General features: G+C 42.5%; 1 protein-coding gene across 1 annotated transcript in view; it reads left to right on the top strand.

Annotated features, from left to right (window-relative positions):
* ccdc135 (coiled-coil domain containing 135) overlaps window positions 1-24927 on the top strand; it is a 70983-nt gene extending 46056 nt beyond the window's left edge. The window contains exons 11-17 of the mRNA XM_060828941.1: window positions 604-732; window positions 4746-4969; window positions 8917-9132; window positions 10991-11101; window positions 13305-13415; window positions 15316-15510; window positions 24784-24927. Of these exons, the coding sequence (XP_060684924.1) occupies window positions 604-732; window positions 4746-4969; window positions 8917-9132; window positions 10991-11101; window positions 13305-13415; window positions 15316-15510; window positions 24784-24927 (1130 nt within the window). The remainder of the gene's footprint in view (window positions 1-603; window positions 733-4745; window positions 4970-8916; window positions 9133-10990; window positions 11102-13304; window positions 13416-15315; window positions 15511-24783) is intronic.

Below are 24927 nucleotides of genomic sequence, written 5' to 3'. Positions count from 1 at the left end.
GTCGACATATGACGTCAGAAGAATCAGACCTTCGTTTCTTTGGTATATGTTATCTCTTTGCTCTAGACATTACACAATGAACTGAGTAAACTCTAGTGGTCTCTGTGATATTGTCAACAAAATTACACATGTCTAAAAAGTGGCCAATGTCACTGTAAAATAGATAGTTTGTTTTAGATGTTCTTCTCTTTTATTTAAGAAACTTTGCACTAAAAAGTTGACTGAAAAAAATTAATAACATGTTTACACTACAACAGCTTGTTGAATATAAAGGCTCCCCATCACCTTCTTAAGGGTAATTTGGCATAGGTAAATGTTTGCCAGTGACATCCACCTCCCATTTACAAATAAAAATTACAGGTGAGAAAAGTCATTAGCTCCATTTTGGTTCTTCAACAGGATGCACATCTCCAATGGGATGGTATTCTATGAAGGAAACAGATTTAAAAGCCAGTTTTGTTGACGAAGAATGCTTAATAGAAGTCAGCATCCTATAGCTCTCTACTTACAAATAACCACATGACTAACAATGAATAATAAAGAATAGAGCAGAAGGCAGAATAGCAGGAGATTCAAAATATTTGTTTTTAAAACCATTCACAGGTACTTCATTTGTGAAGGTGACAGAGTGGTATGCAAACAGAAAGGACATGCTGGAGAGAATTGAACGCAACATGAGAACTCGCACCATTACGGAGCATTTTAAGAATGGCCGATATATGGCAGTTAAGAGTAAGAGCAATGGACCCTCTGTAAGAAGATTTTGATTGACTGGAAGGGGGTTTAATAAAACGTTCGATCACACTGAGGCTCCACACATCCCTCCTTGAATCAACTTCCCTCTAATTTTGTTTTGGGTGTTTGAACCTCTAAGCATCGCTAAGAGGGAACCTGGAGTATTGCACACAGTTTTTGGGGTGGGGGGATGTAATAGAGTTGCCTATGAAAAAAGATTGAGGAGATTAGGCCCATATTCTCTGGAGTTGAAGAGTCTAGGATGTGATCTCATTTGAGAATTCAAAATTCTTACAGAATATGTCAGGTTCATCACAGGAACTAAGTTCCCCTATCTATTTCTAAAACCAGGGGACAAAGTCTCAGAATAAGAGCGGGACATTTAAGACTGAGTTCAGGAGAAATGTCTTTACTCAGAGCATTGTGAATCTTTGGAATTCTTTCTGGAAGGTCAGACATTGAGATTGTTCAGGACAGGGATTGATAGATATTAAAGATATCAAAGGCTATGGGAACAGAAAGTGGCAGAGAAGTCAAACATCGGCTATGATATAGTGAATCGTGGAGCAAGCTTGAGGTCCCAATTCCCTAGCCTCCTGCGCCCTCACCATGCATTGGATGTGTGTTTTGCTGACTACCTGACACTATGTTCTGTCCACAAAAATTGACCCCGAGCTTCCAGATGCCTGTCACTTCAACACGCCACTGTATTCCCTGGCCAACACCTCTATCTCAGACTTGCTGAGGTGCTCCAGCAAGGCTCAGCAAAAGCTGGAAGAACTGAATCTCATTTTCTGCTTGGGGACCCCGCAGCCTTCGGGATTCAACATTGAGTTCTCAATAAAAAAAAACTTTGGGCCTGAACACCTTTTTCCATGTTCTTTGCCAGTTCCCACACTGACACTCCCATGCCTTTAGCACAGCCAATCCATTTTCACCTTATAGTCCCATTATCAGCTGTTCTTTCTCCCTGGCTTACCATCATCCATCCCTTTGTTTCCCTAACTATCTTTCACTCTCTCTCTCTCTCTCTCTCTCTCTGCTCTATCTCCACTTATCGGTGCCACTTTACCACCCCTATTCATTGCCGTCTCCTCCCCATCACCTTGTATTTTCAGCATATTTATCACCTTTTCCTAGCCACCATCAGTTCTGAAAAAGAGTCACTGGACCCAAAACATTAACTTTGCTTTTTCTTCACAAATGCTGCGAGACCGACTTGCTTTCTCCAATAATTTCTGTTTTTGTTTCAGATTTCCAGCATCTGCGGTTCTTTATTTTATTTTACTACCATGATCACACCTGGCCTGGCATACATGTGACTCCAGAGGCTGACTATTAACTGCTTTCTGATTAGATTAGATTAGATTAGATTACTTACAGTGTGGGAACAGGCCATTTGGCCCAACATGTCCACACTGACCCGCTGAAGCACAACCCACCCAGACCCATTCCCCTACATTTACCCCTTCACCTAACCTGCACATTTTTGGATTGTGGGAGGAAACCGGAGCACCTGGAGGAAACCCACGCAGACACGGGGAGAACGTGCAAACTCCACACAGTCACCTGAGGCAGGAATTGAACCTGGGTCTTTGGCGCTGTGAGGCAGCAGTGCTAACCACTGTGCTGGGTAATTAAAGGTTGGGAATTATTGTTGACCAAGCCAGTGATACCTCGCATCCCATGACCAAAAAAAAGACATTGTTTTTGGTTTAAAATATCTAACGTGAAATACTCAGTTACTCTCCACCTTTCGATTTATAGCACCTTGAGATTACAATGCCTCTACCCCAGAGCCTTGCAGGCTGGGGAGTTGCAGTAGGAATCTGAGAACTGCTTGGATTGACTGCAAGTAGAAGAAGAATCTAGCTTTAAGACCGATAAATTGGCTGTGCTTCGCGTGCTGATTCACTGAAACCCTAAGCTGTTTAAAAATTAAGTAGGATATTGTGCATGGGGTTTAGACTCTGCCTACCTCACTGCAGTGAGCTGTTTGATTTCAACCTAAACTGACAATGGGACGAAAATGCTTCAGCAATTCATCTAAAATAGGTTTGGTAATCGTACCCAGATGCAGCAGTTTAGATATGATATGTTAGTTAATTAGACAAATCCAATAACTATTCTGGAGAGTGGAGGACAGGGGCATGAACCCCAATGGTTTACGAGCAGTGGAATGTTTATCCCTGGTGTTTTAAATTTTCTTTCTGGTAGTCTTTGGTAGCAACCATCTTTGTTCTTCCAGCGGACTGATGTATGGGAACTCCTCATTTTCTAACAAGGAGATGGTGATTTGTTTCCTTGGATTTCTTCTTTCTCCCTCTCTCTTACCCCATCTACCCCTGTTTATATATCTTATTCTGGAGCCTTATCCTTAAACTGTGTCAATCAGCTATCCAAATCCCCTGGACCAATGACTACAGGCAGAATGTTACTCAATGCTCCAGAATGACCATAATACCCTTCCCTGCTACCTGAGGATTAGCTTCCCATTCTTTCTAAGAACAAAATCTTCTTACTTTCCCAAATAATACTCTCTTAACAACCTGAGTGGGATCAGGAGTTAGCTGGAACAGGCATACAGGCAAGGCTGCCTTCTGACCTTTGCACCTCTGACCTCTATCTTGACAATGTGTTGGAGAAATGCCTATGTTCACATCACTTGACTTGTGCCTCCCCTTCACCAAAGTTGAATAATTCCTTGCCATCACAAGTACATCCTGACAACTTGAGTGATTAAAAGACAAGGAGAAAGTGAGGACTGCAGATGTTGGAGATCAGAGCTGAAAATGTGTTGACTCTAGTTCAGTGAGGCATTGCGAACTCATGATTCTTCCCTTTTGTTTCCTTATATGAAAAATTTTAAAAATTACTTGTTGCTCTAATAGCAGCCAATAGAAATCTCACGCTGCACAGTGAATACTAGGAAAGTTCAATTTTATAGAGATCCCAATTTCTAACAAATGGTAAGATATTCCATTTCCTAGCAATAATACCCCTTACAAAACACTTCAAAGAGAAAAAAACATAATTAGGAAAATTTAGCATTCAGTGCATAGATAATAGTTATGGGTTAAATGTCATTAATCATCGGTGCTCTGCTTCCCCTTCCTTTGCCATTATCCTCTCAGATTTTTAAAATTAGAGCTTGGCTCATTGTCTCCTGGATTAACTTTACCGCAGCCTCTTATCCCTACTCCATTTTGACCAGGAGCATTATTTTTGTGCTACTGTTGAAGTAATGCTGTTTGGAAAAACTGAGCTATTGGCTCCTTGCAATACAGTTCAATTAACTCAACTTATCTTTTAATCAGAGCTGAAAATGTGTTGTTGGAAAAACGCAGCAGGTCAGGCAGCATCCAAGGAGCAGGAGAATCGACATTTCGGGCATGAGCCCCATTCGTGAAGAAGGGCTCATGCCAGAAACGTTGATTCTCCTGCTCCTTGGATGCTGCCTGACCTGCTGCACTTTTTCAGCAACACATTTTCAGCTCTGATCTCCAACATCTGCAGTCCTCACTTTCTCCTTGTCTTTTAATCACTCAAGTTGTCAGGATGTACTTGTGATGGCAAGGAATTATTCAACTTTGGTGAAGGGGAGGCACAAGTCAAGTGATGTGAACATAGGCATTTCTCCAACACATTGTCAAGATAGAGGTCAGAGGTGCAAAGGTCAGAAGGCAGCCTTGCCTGTATGCCTGTTCCAGCTAACTCCTGATCCCACTCAGGTTGTTAATTACAGGCTGAAGTCAGCTGAGGCTGCAGTCATGACAGAGTAGCCTGTTATCATGTGCTACCTAAGTTGATCATCATTTCTGGGAAGTTAGTGATTTGAGGGTTGTCAGTAGTTGTAAAACTAAGCACAGAAAATGAAAGAAGGGAAGAAACCTGGTCATTATTGGGACTCTAATAATGAAGTAGTGAAATGCTTTGGGTCACTTTAAACTTCGATTTGTGGAGCAGTCTGTCAGTGTCACTTATTGTACAGCTCTTTCCTGGTGTTGCAGGGCACATATATCGATCGTCTGAACCAGAGACTGATCGGACTTTGAAGTACAACAGCAGGCTACGTGTGGATGGACTGGTGAGCAGAGTGGAAACACCTGCAGAGATGACAGAGAAATTCAAGAACAGGCCAGATTTCCTCACTTACAGACAAACAATATTTGCCAAACGAATGAGGAAAGTGAGGCTCCCTGGAGTTTTTCATTTAAACTATCGCACCATATTGGTAAGTAGTCCAGTTTATTCCTTGCTCCCTCTTCTTTATTTTCCCAATTTGCTGCACCTCCTGCAAGAGCTATTACTTATGTGAGATTTTGGCACTTTGTACGAGAGCTAACGTTTCAAGGGTGAATCTAAAACAGTCAACTTGGGGTGGTGGGGGAGTCACCATAAGCTGAAAATGTGAAGGTTTATTGGACAGTTAGGAGCGAAAGGTTCCTCAAACACATTGTAATCAGTGTTACTACTCACACCATTGTTCTCCAAGTCCTGAGATTAACGCCAGGGGTCGTGACTGTTAGTAGGGTCACGGCATAAGATGTTATTCGTTTCAGGGGTTCCAAGGCAGCGCTGGCTGCTGCAGAGCTCAGACTGACAGCTGTGAGGCTCCTTCAAGCCCTTGAGTAATATTCTTTGTGGGCATGGCCAGATTTTTGACTCCTGATTGCTCCTGAAAGAAAAAGTCTTTTCGTTAAAGAACTGCAATTTATATAATTCCCGCCGTGCTGAAAATCACTCCTCACCCCATGCTTAGCAGTTGAAGCTAATTTCTTCCCCACCACTCAAGAGCTATGTTATTATTTCATATGATAAATGTGTGTAGCCAGTGCAATGCACCCTGGTTATTGGCTGATATCACAATTTACTAGGGCTGTGGAAAGATTTGTGGTGCTGGAAAAGCACAGCAGGTCAGGCAGCATTCGAGGAGCAGGAGAATCGACATTTTGGGCAAAAGCGCCTCATTCCTGATGAAGGACTTTTGCCCGAATCATTGATTCTCCTGCTCCTCGGATGCTGCCTGACCTGCTGTGCTTTGCCAGCACCAAACTCTCGACTCCAGCATCTGCAGTCCTCACTTTCACCAATAGAAAGATTAACTGCACATCTTCAAGGATAGTGCATTGTGAGTGTAAAGTGATGAGAATAATTTTAAAAGTGAATCTGTGCTTTGAAACTATCGTGGTTGATGGACATTAAAACTTTGGTGGTTGACGCAGAAAGCACTAAAGTTTCCTGATGGTGTCTTAGTGCAAGATGCAGAGAGGGAAAGGCATCTTTATTTGTAAACCCAAGTCCAACATCTGAAGAATGTGCCAAATGTAAGTGAGCAACTGGCCTGAGACTTTATGATGTTACCTGACTTGAGCCATTCAGCACTTGAATGTAAGAACAGAAAATGCTGGAGAAACTCAGCAGGTCTGGCAGCATCTGTGGAGAGAGAAGCAGTTGATGTTTCAAGTCTGATATAACTCTTCTTCAGAATTGGAAGCAGGCACATTCAGCTTCCAAGGTTATTACTCGATGTTTAAATTCTACTAAGGTGGACCTGCTTACTGTTAATGCTCCAGTCATTACAAGGAAGCAAGGTCCTTCCAGAGTAGTTCTGAGGAAGAGTCGCTGGACCTGAAACAGGAATTCTGATATCTTTCCAGAGATGTTGCCCAGACCTGCTGAGCTTTTCCAGCAATTTTGTTTTTTTCCATCCAGAATAGAATGGGCAAAACTGACCAGTGATGCTTGTCAGCATCCCTTCCAAAAACAACCAACAGCAAAGAAGCTCAAGTCCAGGGGGCAGATTCCTAGATGATGACAAGCCCCTAGAATGTAGCCCACAGATGCCACCTTGGCAATGATCACACCTTCTACAAATCGAGGCACAAAAGTTGCCAAATGATCCAGAGGTACCCGTCCCATTGGCAACCAGTGAAACATGACCTACTCGACTGTGTTCTTACTTTCCTCAGGGCTGTTTTCAGCCACCTACAAGGCCTTAATGCAGATTGCTTTATACCGCCAAACAAATCCTGTCGATTTTGACTGCAGAGGGGCATCACAAATGATGAAATGTCTCCTTAAATGCCCTGTACTACCAGAGTCATATAGGTATGAAAGTCTGAGCTTGCACCTTTGGAGAACCATGGCAAGGCAAAGTGGAGCAACATGTCAGGAAGAAGAAATACATTAGGGAGTGCTCCTGCAGAATTCAATCCGACCCCTGTCTGGGAACTGTTTTGGGTTGGCTATCACAACCGCAATGATGTGAGGCAACAAACAGCTGCTGGTATCCAAAATGCTTTCTCAAAATACAGGGCAGAAAAGATTTCTGAAACATTTTTTTTAATGAATGCCATGAGCCCTGGTATAGTGGGGTTGTACGGTTGGCTCTAAGTCAGAAAGTGCTGTGTTCAAGTCGCATCCAGACATTCCAGTGCAGTACTATCAGTGAAAAAGTAAATCAAGGTACCCAAAAGAAATTCAGCCGATCTCTGGCAACATCTGTGGTGAGAAAATAGACTTCCCTTTATGAGTCCAGTGACCCTTTTTCAGAACTATAAGTTGACTTGAAATGTTAACTCTGCTTTCTCTCCATAGGTGCTGCCTGAACTGCTGGGTTTCTCCAGCACATTCTGCTTTCAGCATCCACAATCTTTGTTGTATTAAGGTGAATCAAGGCTTTACCTAGCCGCCCAGGTGAACTGAAGGAACCCAATTCCAATATTTTATAGAAGAACTAGACAATCATCTCCTCACTGCTATTTCGGGCTCTTTTTGTATGCAAATTTGTTCCACCTCACTGGAATATCATGTTAGAAATCAAGCCCCAATATTCCCAAGTCAATTCAAAAACTAAAAGTATGCAAAGCCCCCAGTTTACCAAACTTTTAGACCAGGGTTGACAAAATTTGGACCTGATTTGTGTATTGAACAAACATTGCTATTTATTAGAAGTAGATGGATTCTATCTACAGACTTTGCTAATAAAATCTCTGATCCCGTTACCAACTCACCTACAGAAACAAACCAATGCACACACACACACAGACACACGCACACAGAGACACACAAACAGACAGACACTACAGACACACACACAGACAAACAGACACACACACACACACACACACACACACACACACACACACACACAACACAATCACAGACACACACACAGACACATGCACATGCGCACACACACAAACATAGGCACACACACAGTCATGCAAACGCATGCACACCCACACACGCACACGCACACACACACACACACACACACGCACACGCACACCCACAGGGAAAAAAAGTCATGGGTGTTATGAGCAGAGGGAAAGACTGAGAAGGCAGTTTGGTGATTCTTGAGATGAATGTTATGATTCTTATCCTGGTCAGAATGCTACTTCTCAGTTGTCCTTCTCCGGATGCTTTCACTGGAATCACAGAGTGGCTGGCTCACTGATAAAAGATATCTGACTAGCCGATTTAAAATCATGGCTAACAGCAACTGCTGAAGGAAATATTAATTCAGACTTAAATTGACTTTTACTCAGAGAATAGACAGCTCCTGTGCTAGTGGAGATCTGAAACCTATTTGTTCACAAGCCCAAGCTGTTCAGTTACTTGAAAACCCATCACATAGTTGTTGGCAAGCAGAAGGCCTTTGTGATTGGTCTGTGGACTAGTAACCAATTACCAGTTATTTGCATAAACTAAAGTTCCGACTAACCACAGCTCTTTGGTTCCATTTTGTCTGCGTCCACATTTTAACCACAGCTCGTGCCAGCAGCTGTGAGAACAGTGCTTACAATGGGTGTGAGATTACCTGCTTCCAAAACATGCAGCCAACCTACTGCAGTCCTTGGTTCTGAAACAGTTCTTTTCTCATTTTGATCCACAATTTCCTTGGCTGAACAACCTCCTTCGGTACTATAACAATACAGTCATTTTCTTAATTATCACAACAACTCCAATTCAAAGATTATTTCATTGATTTTAAATTTTTTTGGGATGTCCTATGGTTGTAAAATGTGCTACGTAATTACGTCTTTCTTTGAGTGTCTGTTGTGGTCACTGTTCCTGTAAAACTGTTGAAAAACAAATAATATGTGTGTGTGTGTGTGTGTGTGTGTATATATATATATATATATGAGTTGTTTGCTTTCTCACTTTGCATTTTAGAAAATAACAGAGCGTTTTGCCAGAAACAGAAAAAAGCCAGCTCACGAGGATGTGGCAGAACAAGTATTTCTGATCACTGCAGAGCACATCCATCTGACTTATCATCGAGAGGATGACAGGATTACAGCACTGAAACGTGAATTCGCCCTCCCACCAAACTTGATGCAAAAAGATGACCAAGAGATTAACATGGAGCAGATTGTCGTCACTTTTGAGGTACATTAACACAGTTACTGCACAGCACAAAGTCCGTTCCTTCCCTGAATATGGGCCTTCTTGGCAAAGCCAGCATTTACTACTAATCTGTAGTAGGCCTTGAGAAGGTTTGAGAGCCTTTTTCTTGAACCACTGCAGTCCATGTGGTGTGTGTACACTTGCAGAGTTGTGAGCGAGGAAGTTTCAGGATTTTGGTCCATTGATAAAAAGGAATGCATATATGTCAAAACTGGGATGGCATTTAACTTTGAACAGGACTTGCTTTGCTTGCATCAGCTGCCAATGAGGTTGCAGGTTTGAAAGATGCCATTAAAGAAGCCATGGTACAACTGCAGTGCTTTCTGTAAAGTGTGCATACTGTATGCTGGAGGAAACTGATGGAGAACCAATCAAGTGGAATGCTTTGTCCGCGATAACTTCTACTGTTTAAAGCATGATTGGAGCTTCATTCACCCTAACATGTGGATGTTTTTGCATCATGTGCCTGTTCTGTGCCCTTGAAAGTACTAACCTTTGGCCTGCTCAACCACATTTATGTGGCTCATTGGGTAGGTGGCCACAAACAAATAGATTGTGGGTAGGGGGCTTTTTGAATATCAAGGTGAGCTGGTTAATCTGTCCCTGTCACAGATGATCCTATACTGATGGCCTGAGGTCTCCATTTGGCAGTAACCCACACCATGAGTGAGAGATCTCCTTGAATAAACTAAAAACAACTGGTGAGCATTTGATGCCTAAGCCTGTACTGTTCCTGATATCAGTGATTTGGGTTCCAAGGTCAGTTAAAGGATTGCATTTTAAGCATCAAAGGCACTTGGAATATGACACGTGAATTATTTTAAAAATCAGATCATTATGTTCAACTCTCAGCACAGCTGTTGCCTCAGGGTTTCAGAGTCTTGTTTCATGTTGCATATATCTTGTTAGATGGTGATAAGGCTGAGGTATGTTATTGTGAACTTAAAAGGCTGAGGCATGATCTAGAACCATTTAAAAAAAACACAGAAAGAGACTTTTGGCCAATTGTCTGGGAATCTTTTCAAAGGTCTTGCTGATATTCATGTAGACTACACCAAATGTGCTATCTTCACTGAATGTCCTTGTTACCTTCTCAAAACATTCCATTCTGTTAGTCATAAATGACCTTCTATTTATAGGTTCATGTGGCTGGCCTTGATGAATTTACATTTTAAATTGCCCATCATAATTGTTTCTTATAATTTTCCCACTACTAAGATTGGGCTGTTGGCCTTTTGCTACCTGATCTAACCACAACCTTCTCAACAGCATTTAGGAATGATTGAGCAGTGATCCTAGTGATGTCCATTTCCCATGAATGATTGTGAAAAAAGTCTTCAGTTAAGGTTGAGATAAGGGATCCAATCCCTCTATGGGTTGGATGTAGGGAGTATAGTTGCACAAACTACTATTCCTTCTGGCCCACTAGTAGTGAGCTAAAGGCATCTTCCACCTTCCTAAAATTGAACTTACCTCCTTTCATCTGTTAGGCTTCCCAGAAATTTTCTGGTCACTGTTAAGCCAGCAAAGTGGGACAATCACAGGATGCCAGTCTCTTAAACATCTTGAAGTTACCAATCCCTTCCTGGTTGACCTCCCCCACTTATCCCCAGAAATGGACAGATGGAGTTGGGTTTCTAGATTTTTAAAATTTTAAATTCTAAGCTGACCAGGATCACTTTTGCATCAAGTTTGGTGGGAGGGCGAATTCACGATAAAATGAATCATCTTGCAGCCACTCTAATACTTTATCATAGTAGATATAAACCTTCTACCTCAGGAGAAGCAATAGAAATTCTGACATTAAAGAAATCCATCTACTACATTTACTGTTCTGCAGGTTGACCCATTGGCGAAGCCTTGCAAAAATGTGGTTCTGTATCAAACCATGATGGACCTGCTGAAGACACAGGCTGCTTCGATGCAAAGTGTCAGAGATTCAGAGCATGAGGTAGTGTTTGTGTCACTTTCTTAATTTGTCAGAAAGACATTGGTTTGTTAAGTGTAAAATGAAACTTCCAGTTTGGGAAAGAGAAACTCTCCCTCAAGCTTACAGCTCCACCTAAGAGGAAGTATTCAATGAAGCTCGATGGCTTCAACTTGGCTTCTCCCAACCCTCAAAAAAGTGTGGATGAATATACAGGCCTTCTGGGATCTCTTTGTACCAGTGCTAACATGCTTTAGTGAATCCACCCAGGTTCCTTCCCAATTCCTTTTATTCCCTTTGCACCTGTTTTTAAACCTTATTCGAGAATAGAAATCTTTATTAAAATTGGATAGGGACTGTGTGGAAATTAATTGTATCACAGCTAGGCCATTCATACATTAGACTAGCAGGTACTTTCTTGCTAAATTATGTCAGAGATTAATGGAAAACATAAAATGTTTGATTGCTGGCTTACTTTAGGCAAGAGTATTAAAGGCAATGGAACCAAGGTATGGGTAAGATATAGATCAATCATGATCTAATTGAATAGATCATGGAACAGGCTCTGGAGACTGAATGCCCTACCTCAGTTTCAGCTTTGTTGACTCGGATGAGAACATTACCAAACATTATGCCTACTAAATGTAGTCTCAAAAACATATTATTCATTTATTTCCTCTGATATTCCACTACCCATCACCTCCCTCGATTCTCCCAAACTGAAGGTTCTGACCCTTGAAAGATCAAAAATACAACAAATTTCCAAGTTGCCATTTACTTATCTGTTATCTTCACTTGCCTTCTTCCTACAATAATCAGATTGTTAAGTCATAAATTTGGAATCAACTGGTCATTGCTTTCTGATTTCCCTCCATTGCGCTATACTGGCTTGATGAGAATGTTTAATAACACAGAAGATCCAGGGAGAGCCCAGAGAAATGGAATAATGACACAACCAATAGTCTCTCATTTCCATCCTCACAGACAATGAAGGACACAAATTCAACTGGGATAATGTAACCATCCTAGCACAGACAAAACAGAGACACGCAAGAGAATCTCTTGAAGTCTGGCACTCCAATTGGGAACTCACTCAATAAACACATTCAACTGGACCCCATAAACAAACCACTCAGAAAGTACCAGAAAACAAAGACATGTAAATACCAGGCAAAACAGACCAACAATGATTTACTGGAGGCACACTGACAATGCCACCTAGCGAGGTGATGAAACATCTACAGAAAAGCACATTAGCTCGTCGAATGAATCTACAACATGGAGTAATGATGTTCACTGTTTCTCCAAGGAATCAGTGGCTCTTCTGTTGCAACTTTGGCAGACAAAAATGGGAGAACGTGTTTTGGAAACAGAACTCCATGTTGTGCTGCAACATGCTCTTTGAATCTTTTTTTTCTTAATAGTTCTTTTGAATATCTGGTAGCAGAAGAATCATGGACAATAGTCACCTCTAACTTTCTGATGGGCCACTTGGATTGGTGAAATGTACAGGAGAGTATGCTTCATTTTCCTTGGCTGGGTATTCAACTCCCACGTCACTTTGACAAATTGTCTTTCCAACAGGAGCAGCATGGTGGCTCAGTGGTTAGCAATGCTGCTTCACAGCTCCAGGGACCCAGGTTCGATCCCTGCCTTAGGTAACTGACTGTGTGGAGTTTGCACATTCTCCCCGTGTCTGCATGGGTTTCCTCCCGCAATCCAAAGATGTGCAGGTTAGGTGAATTGGTCATGCTAAATTGCCCATAGTCAGGGGTGAATATGGGGAATTGGTCTGGGTGGGCTACTTTTCTGAGGGTCGGTATGGACTTGTTGGGCCGAAGGGCCTGTTTCCATACTGTAGGGAATCTAATCTAATCAGACTGGCATTCTTTAAGTATAAGTTGGTACAGCCAAACTTTTTCATCTAAATTAGCCAGACATTTCCAAAGTTTAATTGTAGTTGTAATGCAGGAAACACAGCAACCATTTTGCCCAGAGCCAAGTTTCACATGCACCATTATTGTTAAGCTATGATGCGTGCGTATTATTATATGGGCACTAAACTGAGTTAGTACTTTTGTGAAATGCTGTAGCGCAGGGTTGCACAGAATGCATTAAGTGTTGAACGTGAACTTACTCGATCAGAAGTTCTACCTTGAACTGTGCACTGAACAGGATTTCAAGTCAAAAGCCACTCAATTAACAGATGATCATTACTATGTTTAAGATACGTGAATTTCTCAAGGACAGAGCAGCTGAACGCAAGGCAAATGAGCTGGTTATCTCTGTGTATGACACAGAAAGAAATGAAAAGGCTAAAGAACACAGAAAGGAGCAGGTAAGTCTGGAAGGAAGTACCCCAAATTTGCTTATGTTTAGAAAAAGTAAGTACTACCCATTATCCTACAATCCGGTGTCAGGTGAGTAACAATTTTGTATTGGACTTGAGTATGAGGAGTTACATTAATACCATACAAATGGGATTTGTTGTGAATTTCTCTGCTTGTTGAAGGATGGTAACTCTGGGGCATGAGGTTATTCTTCCCTTTATCTAAAATAAAATTAACAAAAGGTCAAAGAGAACTAGACCATTGTTAAGAAGACAATTGTATCAGGATTATAATAGCAAGAAATAAACAGAGTCTGGGCTGGCACATGTGAAACAGCAACGGCATAGGCAAAGTGGCAGAGGTGGGAACAGAATTGTTGTCACCTTGAGACATTTGTATTCCATGGGGAGTGGCACTTTAAAAATCCTCCTGATCTGCTGGAGGTCAGATTGATGGATTACTCTGATGCCTTGAACAAGTGTACTCACAGCCAGATGGCACAGTTAGCCATTTCACTGCGCCGTTTAAACCTCTGATGAACGCTGCTTGTGCTGTATGAAAGTTGTCACATTGCTTATGAGACACTGCGTCATGCTGGGTTCCAGAGGTAACTCCTGATTAATACACCTAACCTACACGTCCCGATTCTCCTGTCAACCGTTGGGATGTCCTGTACTCAGTGGGTTGGCCAGCCTGCCTCTGAGCCAGAAGCTCTGGGTTCATGTCCCATCGCGTGCTGACCTAGGAAGGAGCATTTATAATAAGATGAAACCAATTTGCAAACCCTTCCAACATAAATAAGTGGCAGTAAGAATTGGAGAGAGATTCCTGGTCAGCTTTGTGATCGAAACAACATCAGAACTAAGAGCAGGAGTTCAGCCCCTCAAGCCTAGCCCACTGTTAGATAGGATCATGGCTAACCTCAACTCAGCTGCAATTCCACTTTTCTGACTGCTCTTCACAACCCTTCAAATCATTGCTAATTAAAAATCTGTCATCTCCTCCTTAAACTTACTCATATTGCAGCATCCATTGCACTCTGGGGTAGTGAATTCCACAAACTCATGACCCTTGAGAAGTAATTTCACCTCATCATTAAACTTCAATAATACTAAATTACATGCTGTTCCTCTTTCTCACATCCTTTCTATCATGGTGAATTATATCTAATCACACAATATCATCCTTCAAACTCAGTTTTTGCTGGGACTTTCATCTTTCCTCCCATGCTTGCTAGTTTCAAACCCATGTTTGCTTGATTTTACTGGTTATTTCATGGTTCACCCCGTCCTTTTATTGTAGGGCGGCACAGTGGCTAGCACTGCTGCCTCACAGCACCGGTTCCTAGGTTCAATTCCAGCTTCGGACGACTGTCTGTGTAGAGTTTGCACATTCTCCCCGAGTCTGCGTGGGTTTCCTCCGGGTGCTCCAGTTTCCTCCCACAGTCCAAAGATGTGCAGGTAAGGTGGATTGGCCATGCTAAATTGCCCGTAGTGTTAGGTGCATTAGTCAGAGGGAAATGGGTCTGGGTGGGTTACTCTTCGGAGGGTCGGTGTGGACTGGTTGGGCCGAAGGGCCTGTTTCCACACTGTAAGGAATCTAATCTAATATAAACTCTTCTTAATATTGTGCATGCTGTACTTACACTCAATGATAAACTGGTTTAGAAGCACAATATTGATTGATAATAACCACAATAATAAGATATTGGAATAATTGTCAACTTTAATGTGACAATAATGTGATTTTTAAAGAACCCATTCTGATTATTCCAAAGCCAATAGGAATGGGGCACATTCTACGATGACGCATATGGTCAGCTACCGAGGCAGTGGAGCTGGGAATTATTTCTTACAGTTTTCAAATGACGTTAACAATTTATGCTGTGGCAAATACTTTATTCCTCAGGTGCGGTTAGAGGAGGAACAGCGACTGCGGCGTGCTGAGGAGGAGCTTGATTATCTTGCACCATTCCTTGCTCGACTCGGACAGCCCAGAAGAATTACAAAGAAAGTAGCCATGACACTCAGGAACGACTGCTTAACCGACATGAAGCAGAGGCTCATCGATAAAGCCAATCTCATCCAAGCCCGTTTTGAGAAGGTATTGAACATTCTTGTACACATTGCATAGTTCACCCACAACTATGATAATCCAACCCAAAGTTTGCTTATGATCAGGGTGTGCCATCAAACTATTCCACATGGTGCTGAGCTACAGGTCTGGAGCTGACCTTGTGAACTCTGATTTTGAACATGTGAGTGTAAAGGTTTTCACTTGCTGCACAGAAGCTGTCACAAGTGACTCCAAACACATTCTCTGAACATTCTTTTGCTGGTGGTCAAGAATTAATAGGAAACATCACTAAACTTCCAACTAAGTAACATGTATGGTGATATGTAATGGTACAGAAACATGTGGAACAGGCAAAAAGTGAAAAGAATGAAGTGTTTTTTTATTCTTCTAAACTCCAATGATAAAGTCCTATTTTGCTCAATCTTTCCTAATAATTCCTCCATCCTGGGAGTCAGTAGAATGGGTTTTCTGAACACTTCAAATGCAATTATATCACTCCTTATATAAGAAGATCATAACTGAACACAGTACTCCAGGTGTAACCACACCAAGGTCCTGTACAGGTGCAGCAATACTTACCTGATTTTATACTTAATTCCCCTTACAATAAACATAAATGTATCATTTGCCTTCTAAACACTTGAAGGATTGCACACCAACCTTTCTTTGATTCATTTACCAGGACATCCACATCTCTCTGTGTCAAAGAATTCTGTAATCTCTGGCCATTTAAATAATATTATATTCTCTATGTCCCAGTGGACACGTTCACATTTTTTCATGTTATTGTCTGTCTGCTTTATTTTGCCTACACACTTTGCTTTTTTAAGTCTCTTTGTGTACTCTCTATGTCCTCCTCACAATTTACTTTCCTGCCAGTTGAGTTCAAGACTGTAAAACCATATAAAAGCATTAGCAGGATTTTTTCTTTATGTTTAAATTTAGTTTCTCTTTCTTCATTATCCTTGGTAAAAACAATGTTTGCAGATGCTGGAAACCAGAGTCTAGATTAGAGTGGTGCTGGAAAAGCACAGCAGTTCAGGCAGCATCCGAGGAGCAGTAAAATCGACGTTTCAGGCATCAGGACTTCATTATCCTTGTACAATTCAGCAGTCAAAAAGGATAACCTCTCTATTCACTCCCAGGCCAGCTCTAATTCATCACTACCTCTTTAACTGCTCCATTGTTGCTAAGTTATCAAATTATTTATCCAACCTCCAGTCTCATAGAGTCTTAGAGATGTACAGCACGGAAACAGACCCTTCTGTCCAACTTGTCCACGCTGACCAGATATCCTAACATAATCTAGTCCCATTTGTCAGCACCCAGCCCATATCCTTCCAAACCCTTCTGATTCACATACCCATCCAGATGCCTTTTAAATGTTGCAATTGTACCAGCCACCATCACTTCCTCTGGCAGCCTCTCTCTCTCTCTCTCTCTAGTTCTAGACTCCCCACCCCAACGAAACAACCTTGTCTATTTATCCTATCTATGCCCCTCATGATTTTATAAACCTCTATAAGATCACCTCTCAGCCTCTGACGCTCCAGGGAAAACAGCCCCAGCCTGTTCAAACTCTCCCTACAGCTCAAACCCTCCAACCCTGGCAACATCCTTGTAAATCTTTTCTGAACCCTTTCAAGTTTCACAACATCCTTCCGATAGGAAGGAGAACAGAATTGCATGATTGCAAAAGTGGCTTAACCAATGTCCTGTACATTTGTAAAATGACCTCCCAACTCCTGTACTCAATACTCCGATCAATAAAGGAAAACATACCAAATGCCGCCTTCACTATCATATCTACCTATGACTCTACTTTCAAGGAGCTATGAACCTGTACTCCAAGGTCTCTTTGTTGACCATCACTCCCTAGGACCTTACCATTAAGTGTATAAGTGCTGCTAAGATTGGCTTTCCCAAAATGCAGCACCTCACATTTATCTAAATTAAACTCCATCTGACACTCCTCAGCCCATTGGCCCATCTGATCAAGATCCCATTGTAATCCGAGATAACCTTCTTCACTGTCCACTACACCTCTAAGCTTGGTGTCATCTGCAAACTTACTAATTATACTCTTATGCTCACATCCAAATCATTTATATAAATAATGAAAAATAGTGGACCCAGCACCGATCCTTGTGGCACTTCACTGGTCACAGGCCTCCAGTCTCAAAAACAAACCTCCACCACCACCCTCTGTCTTCTACCTTTGAGTAAGTTCTGTATCCAAATGGCTAATTCTCCCTGTATACCATGAGATCTAACCTTGCTAACCAGTCTCCCATGGGGAACCTTGTCGAACGCCTTACTGAAGTCCATATTGTTCACATCTACCACTCTGCCCTCATCAATCCTCTTTGTTACTTCTTCAAAAAACTCAATCAAGTTTGTGAGACATGATTTCCCATATTGACTATCCCTAATCAGTCCTTGCCTTTCCAAATACATGTACATCCTCTCCCTCAGGATTCCCTCCAACAACTTGCCCACTACTGACGTCAGGCTCACTGGTCTATAGACCTCGGCTTGTACTGACCACCTTTCCAAAATAGAGTCTTAGAAATGCACCACGTTAGCCAACCTCCAGTCTTCCAGCACCTCACCTGTGACTATCGATGATACAAATATCTCAGCAAGTGGCCTAGCTTCCCAAACATTTCCAGGGTACACCTGAGGATTTATCCCCTTTTTTATTCGTTTCAAGACATACAGCACTTTCTCCTCTGTAATATGGACATTTTTCAAGATGTCAAGATCTATTTCCCTAAATTTTATATCTTCCATGTTCTTTTCCACAGTAAACACTAATGCAAAATACTTGTTTAGTATCTCCCCGATCTCATGCTGCTACATACAAAGGCTGCCTTGCTGATCTTTGAGGGGCCCTATTCTCTCCCCACCTACCCTTTTGTCCTTAACGTATTTGTAAAAGTCCTTTGGATTCTCCTTAACCCTATTTGTCAAAGGTATCTCATGTCCCTTTTTTGCCCTCCTGATTTCTCTCTTAAGTATACTACTACTGCCTTTATACTCTGCTAAGGATTCACTCGATCTATCCTGTCTATACCTGACATATGCTTCCTTCTTTTTCTTAACTAAACCCCCAATTTCTTTAGTCATTCAGCATTCCTATACCTACCAGTCTTTTGTTTCACCCTGACTGGAATATACTCTCTCTGGACTTCAAAGTTTGGGAGAAGATTTGTAGCTCAGGTGCTCGTTCTGTTTGCCGAGCTGGGAATTTGTGTTGCAGACATCTCGTCCCCTGTCTAGGTGACATCCTCTGTGCTTGGGAGCCTCCTGTGAAGTGCTTCTATGATGTTTCCTCCGGGATTTATAGTGATTTGTATCTGCCGCTTCGGGTTGTCAGTTCCATCTGTCCGCTGCAGTTGCCAGTATATTGGGTCCAGGTCGATGTGCTTATTGATTGAATCTGTGGATGAGTGTCATGCCTCTAGGAATTCCCTGGCTGTTCTCTGTTTGGCTTGTCCTATAATAGTAGTGTTGTCCCAGTTGAACTCATGTTGCTTGTCTTCTGAGTGTGTGGCTCCTAAGGATAGCTGGTCATGTCGTTTCGTTTCTAGTTGGTATTCATGGATGCAAATCGTTAGCTGTCTTCCTGTTTGTCCTATGTAGTGTTTTGTGCAGTCCTTGCATGGGATTTTGTACACTATATTGGTTTTGCTCATGCTGGGTATCGGGTCCTTCGTCCTGGTGAGTTGTTGTCTGAGAGTGGCTGTTGGTTTGTGTGCTGTTATGAGTCCTAGTGGTCGCAGTAGTCTGGCTGTCAGTTCAGAAATGTTTTTGATATATGGTAGTGTGACTAGTCCTTTGGGTTGTGGCATGTCCTCATTCCGTTGTCTTTCTCTTAGGCATCTGTTGGACTCTTGTTATCTCATTTCTGAAGGCTTCCCATTTTCCAGCTGTCCATTTACCTGTGAACATCTGCCCCCAATCAGCTTTTGAAAGTTCTTAGCTCATATCATCAAAATTGGCCTTTCTCCAATTCAGAATTTCAACTTTTAGATCTGGTCTATCCTTTTCCATCACGATTTTAAAATGAATAGAATTATGGTCGCTGGCCCCAAAGTGCTCCCCCACTGACATCTTAGTCACCTGCCCTGCCTTATTTCCCAAGAGTAGGTCAAGTTTTGCATCTTCTCTAGTACGTACATCCACATACTGAATCTGAAAATTGTCTTGTACACACTTAATAAATTCCTCTCCATCTAAACCCTGGACACTGGCAGTCCCAGTCGGTGTTTGGAAAGTTAAAATCCCCTACCACAACCAGCCTATTATTCTTACAGATAACTGAGATCTTTTAACAAATTTGTTTCTCAATTTCCTGCTGACTATTAAGGGGCCTATAATGCAATCCCAATAAGGTTATTATTCCTTTCTTATTTCTCAGTTCCACCCAAATAATTTCCCTAGATGTATTTCTGGAAATATCCTCCCTCAGTACAGCTGTAATGGTATTCCTTATCAAAAACACCTGTCCTCCTCCACCTCTCTTGCCTCCCTTTCTATCCTTCCTGTAGCATTTGTATCCTGGAACATTAAGCTGCCAGTCCCGTCCATCTCTGAGCCACGTTTCTGTAACTGTTATGATATCCCAGTCCCATGTTCCTCATCGTGCCCTGAGTTCAACTGCCTTCCCTATTAGGCCTCTTGCATTGAAATAAATGCAACATAATTTGTCAGTCCTACCTTGTCCTCTGCTTTGTCCCTGCCTGCGGTCCCTGCCTGCCCTGTTTGACTCGCTTCTTTTCTCAACTGTACCAGTCTCAGATTGATCTCTTTCCTCACTATCGCCCTGGGTCCCCCTCCGCCACTTATTATTTTAAATCCTCCCGAGCGCTCTAGCAAATCTCCCTGCCAGTATGTTAGTCCCATTCCAATTCAGGTACAATCTGTCCTTCTTGTACAGGTCACATCTACCCTAGAAGAGATTCCAATAATCCAAAACTGTGAATCCTTCTCCTATACACCAGCTCTTCAGCCATGCATTATCTGCTCTATCCTCTTATTCCTACCTTCACTAGCTCGTAGCACCGGGAGTAATCCAGATGTTACTACTCTCGAGGACCTCCTTTTTAAATTCCTGCCTAACTCTCGATATTCTCCCTTCAGAATCTCATCCTTTTCCTTTCCTATATCATTGGTTCTGATGTGTACAATGACCTGCTGCTCCCTCTGTTCACAACTTTGTCCCTGACGTGAACACCATCACTCAGACTGATTTGAAGGAGGACATTTTCGGTGTCCTAAATTCCATTATGGTAGAGAAGTTGCCAGGGCCAGATGAGATCTATCCCAGGTTACTGCAAGAGGTAAGGGAAGAAATAGCTTGGGCATTAGCAGATATCTTCACACCCTCTTTCACCACAGGCGAGGTTGCAGAGGACTGGAGATTAGTCAATGTTGTTCCCTTACTTAAGAAAGGATAATCCAGGAAATTATAGGCCAGTGAGCCTGATGTCTATGGTAGGGAAGCTCTTGGGACAAGATGTGTGCACCAACCTGACTGAATGTTTTGAAGAGGTGACAAAGATAATTAATGAGGGAATGGCTGTGGATGTAGGTTATATGTACTTTAGTAAAGTACTTGATGAAGTTCCACTTTATCAGATTGGTACAAAAACTAAAATCACATTGGATTTGGGATGGACTGGCGAGATGGATACAAAACTGGCTTGGTCATAGAAGATAGAGGGTAGTGGTGAAAGGGTGTTTTTCAAAATCGAAACGCAACTATTGATGTCTTAGGTCCTCTGTTGTTTGTAGTATATATAAATGATCTAGAGGAAAATGTAGGTGATCTGATTAGCAACTTTGCAGATGACATGAAGATTGGTGGAGTTGCTGATAGTGCCGGCAATTGTGAAAGGATACAACAGGATATAGAAAAATTGGTGACTTGGGAACAGAAATGGCAGATAGAGTTTAATTCAGATAAAAGGATAGACCAGATCTAAAAGTTGAAATACATTAAGGACAAAAGGTTAACTAGGAAGAGAATAGGGCCCCTCAAACATCAGCAAGGTGGCCTTTATGTGGAGCCACAGGAGATGGGGGAGATTCTAAATTAGTATTTTGCATCAGTATTTACTTTGAAAAAGGACAGGGAAGATATAGAATGTAGGGAAATAGAAGGTGACATCTTGCGAAATGTCCATATTACAGAGGAGGAAATGCTGGATGTCTTGAAACGCAGAAAAGTGGATAAGTCCCCAGGACCTGATCAGGTGTAGCCGAGAACTCTATGGGAAGCTAGGGAAGTGATTGCTGAGATATTTGTATTATTGATAGTCACAGGTGAGGTGCTGGAAGACTGGAGGTTGGCTAACCTGGTGCCACTGTTTAAGAAAGGTGGTAAGACAAGCCAGGGAACTATACACCAGTGAGCCTGACATCGGTAGTGGGCAAGTTATTGGAGGGAATCCAGAGGGGCAGAAGTACATGTATTTGGAATGGCAAGAACTAATTTGGGATAGTCAACATGGCTTTGTGCATGGGAGATCATGTCTCACAAACTTGATTGAGATTTTTGAAGAAGTAACAAAGAAGATTGATGAGGGCAGAGTGGTAGATGGACTTCAGTGAAGCGTTCGACAAGGTTTCCCATGGGAGACTGGTTAGCAAGGTTAGATCTCATGGAATACATGGAGAACTAGCCATTTGGGTACAGAACTTACTCAAAGGTAGAAGACAGAGGGTGGTGGTGGAGGGTTGTTTTTGAGACTGGAGGCCTGTGACCAGTAGAGCGCCACAAGGATCGGTGCTGGGTCCACTACTTTTCATCATTTAAATAAATTATTTGGACGTGAGCATAAGCGATATAGTTAGTAAGTTTGCAGAAGCGAAATTGGAGGTGTAGTGGACAGCGAAGAAGGTTACCTCAGATTACAACGGGATCGTTATCAGATGGATCAATGGGCTGAGAACTGTCAGACAATGGAGTTTAATTTACATAAACGCAAGGTGCTGCCTTTTGGGAAAGCAAATCTTGGCAGGACTTATACACTTAATGGTAAGGTCCTAGGGAGTGTTGCTGAACAAAGAGACCTTGGAGTGCAGGTTCATAGCTCCTTGAAAGCGGAGTTGCAGGTAGATAGGATAGTGAAGAAGGCATTCAGTATGCTTTCCTTTATTGGTCAGAGTATTGGGAACTGGAGTTGGGAGGTCATGTTGCGGCTGTACAGGACATTGGTTAGGCCACAGTTGGAATATTGCTTGCAATTCTGGTCTCCTTCCTATCGGAGAAGAGCGGCACGGTGGCACAGTGGTTGGCACTGCTGCCTCACAGCGCCAGAGACCCGGGTTCAATTCCCGACTCAGCCGACAGACTGTGTGGAGTTTGCACATTCTCCCCGTGTCTGCGTGGGTTTCCTCCGGGTACTCCGGTTTCCTCCCACAGTCCAAAGATGTGCAGGTCAGGTAAATTGGCCAGGCTAAATTGCCCTTGGTAAATGTAAGGGGTAAATGTAGGGGTATGGGTGGGTTGCGCTTCGGCAGGTCAGTGTGGACTTGTTGGCCCAAAGGGCCTGTTTCCACACTGCAAGTAATCTAATCTAATCTAATTTGAAAGGAAGGGTGTTATGAAACTTGGAAGGGTTCAGACAAGATTTATAAGAATGTTGCGAGGGTTGGAGGATTTGAGTTTTAGGGTGTGGTTGAATAGGTGAGCTCTGTTTTTCCTGAGGAAGATGGATAGGATAAATAGACAAAGTCTTTTCCCTGGGATGGGAGAATCTACAACTAGAGGGCATAGGTTTAGGGTGAGAGGGGAAAGATATAAAAGAGACCTAAGGGGCAACGTTTGCACGCAGAGGGTGGTAGGTGTCTGGAATGAGCTGTCAGAGGAAATGGTGGAGACTAGTACAATTGCAACATTTGAAACGCATCTGGATGGGTTTATGAATCGGAAGGGTTTGGAGGTATATGGGCCAAGTGCTGGCAAATGGGGCTAGATTAGGTTAGGATATCTGGTCGGCATGGACAAGTTGGACCGAAGGGTCTGTTTCTGTGCTGTACATCTCTATTTCTCTAAATGCAAGGTGATGCATTTTGGAGGATCAAATTTAGGTATGAATTATACTGTAAAAACCCTTAGGTACATTAATGTATACTTGGATCTGGGTGTGCAGGTCCACAAGTTCCTAAAAATGACAGTTGGCCAAGGTGATTAAGGAGGCATATGACATGCTTGCCATCATCAGCCAGGACATGGGGTAAAAGCGTTGACAAGCCAAATTGCAGCTGTATAAAACTCTTGTTAGACTGCATTTGGTTGCCACATTACCAGAAGGTTGTTGCAGCTTCGGAGACAGTGCAGAGAAGATGCACCAGGATGTTGCCTGGTCTTGAGGGCATCACCTATGAGGAAAGGTTAAAAAATCTGGGCTTGTTTTCGCTGGAAAGACGGTGGCTGAGAGGTGTCTTGATTGAGGTCTACAACATTTGAAAGACATAAATAGGGTGGATAGTCAGAGGCCTTTTCCCAGGGTTAAAGTTTCAATTACAAGGTGACACAGGTTCAAAGTGAGAGGGGGAAAGTGTAAGGGAAATGAGTGAGGGATGTTTTTCCCACAGAGTGGGAGTAGGAGCCTGGAACACACTGCCAGAAGAGGTGGTGGAAGCAGGCATGTTGGCAACATTTAAGAGGCATCTGGATGGTTACGAGAATAGGGAGGGAATAGAGGGATATGGGCAGAAGGTTTGTCTTTTAGTCTAGTTAGGACATGATGATCAGCACAGGCTTGGAGGGCGGAAGGGCCTGTTTCTGTGCTGTATTTCTCTTTTGATCTTTTGATATTTCCACCTTTTGACTTAGAATCATAGGATCCCTACAGTGTGGAAATAGGCCCTTTGGTCCAACAAGTCCACACTGACCCTCCAAGAGTAACCCACCCAGACCCATTCCTCGAAACTATTACTCTAATTTAACTCTAACTAATGCACCTAACCTACACATCCTTGAACACTAAGGGCAATTTAGCACAGTGCATTCACATCTTTGGATTGTGGGAGGAAACTGGAGCACCCAAAGGAAACGTTTGCAGACACGTGGAGAATGTGTAAACTCCACGCAGACAGTCGCCTGAGGCTGGAATCGAACCCGGGTCCCTGGCGCTGTGAGGCAGCAGTGCTAACCACTGAGCCACTGTGCCACCCCATTTTGGCCCTATCTTAGCAATTCTGTTGCAGAAACTCATTCATGCCTTTGAAAGTAAGTGCCTTTAAGTCAAAATAACTCCTTAACAGTTTCATGTTGTTTCATTCTAGGAGGCCATGGAGCTGCAGAATAAACAACAATGGTACCAGCAGAACCAGATATTCATGACCAAGGAAGATGAACAGGCTTACTTGGCCTACTGCTCGGAGGCTATGTTCCGCATCCACATCCTTGAAATGCGCCTCAATAAGTAA

The sequence above is a fragment of the Hemiscyllium ocellatum genome, chromosome 8 (assembly GCF_020745735.1).
Source record: "Hemiscyllium ocellatum isolate sHemOce1 chromosome 8, sHemOce1.pat.X.cur, whole genome shotgun sequence".
Classification (NCBI taxonomy): Eukaryota; Metazoa; Chordata; class Chondrichthyes; order Orectolobiformes; family Hemiscylliidae; genus Hemiscyllium; species Hemiscyllium ocellatum.
Note: the sequence above shows the minus strand (reverse complement) of the source record. Positions and strands in the feature narration are given on the sequence as shown.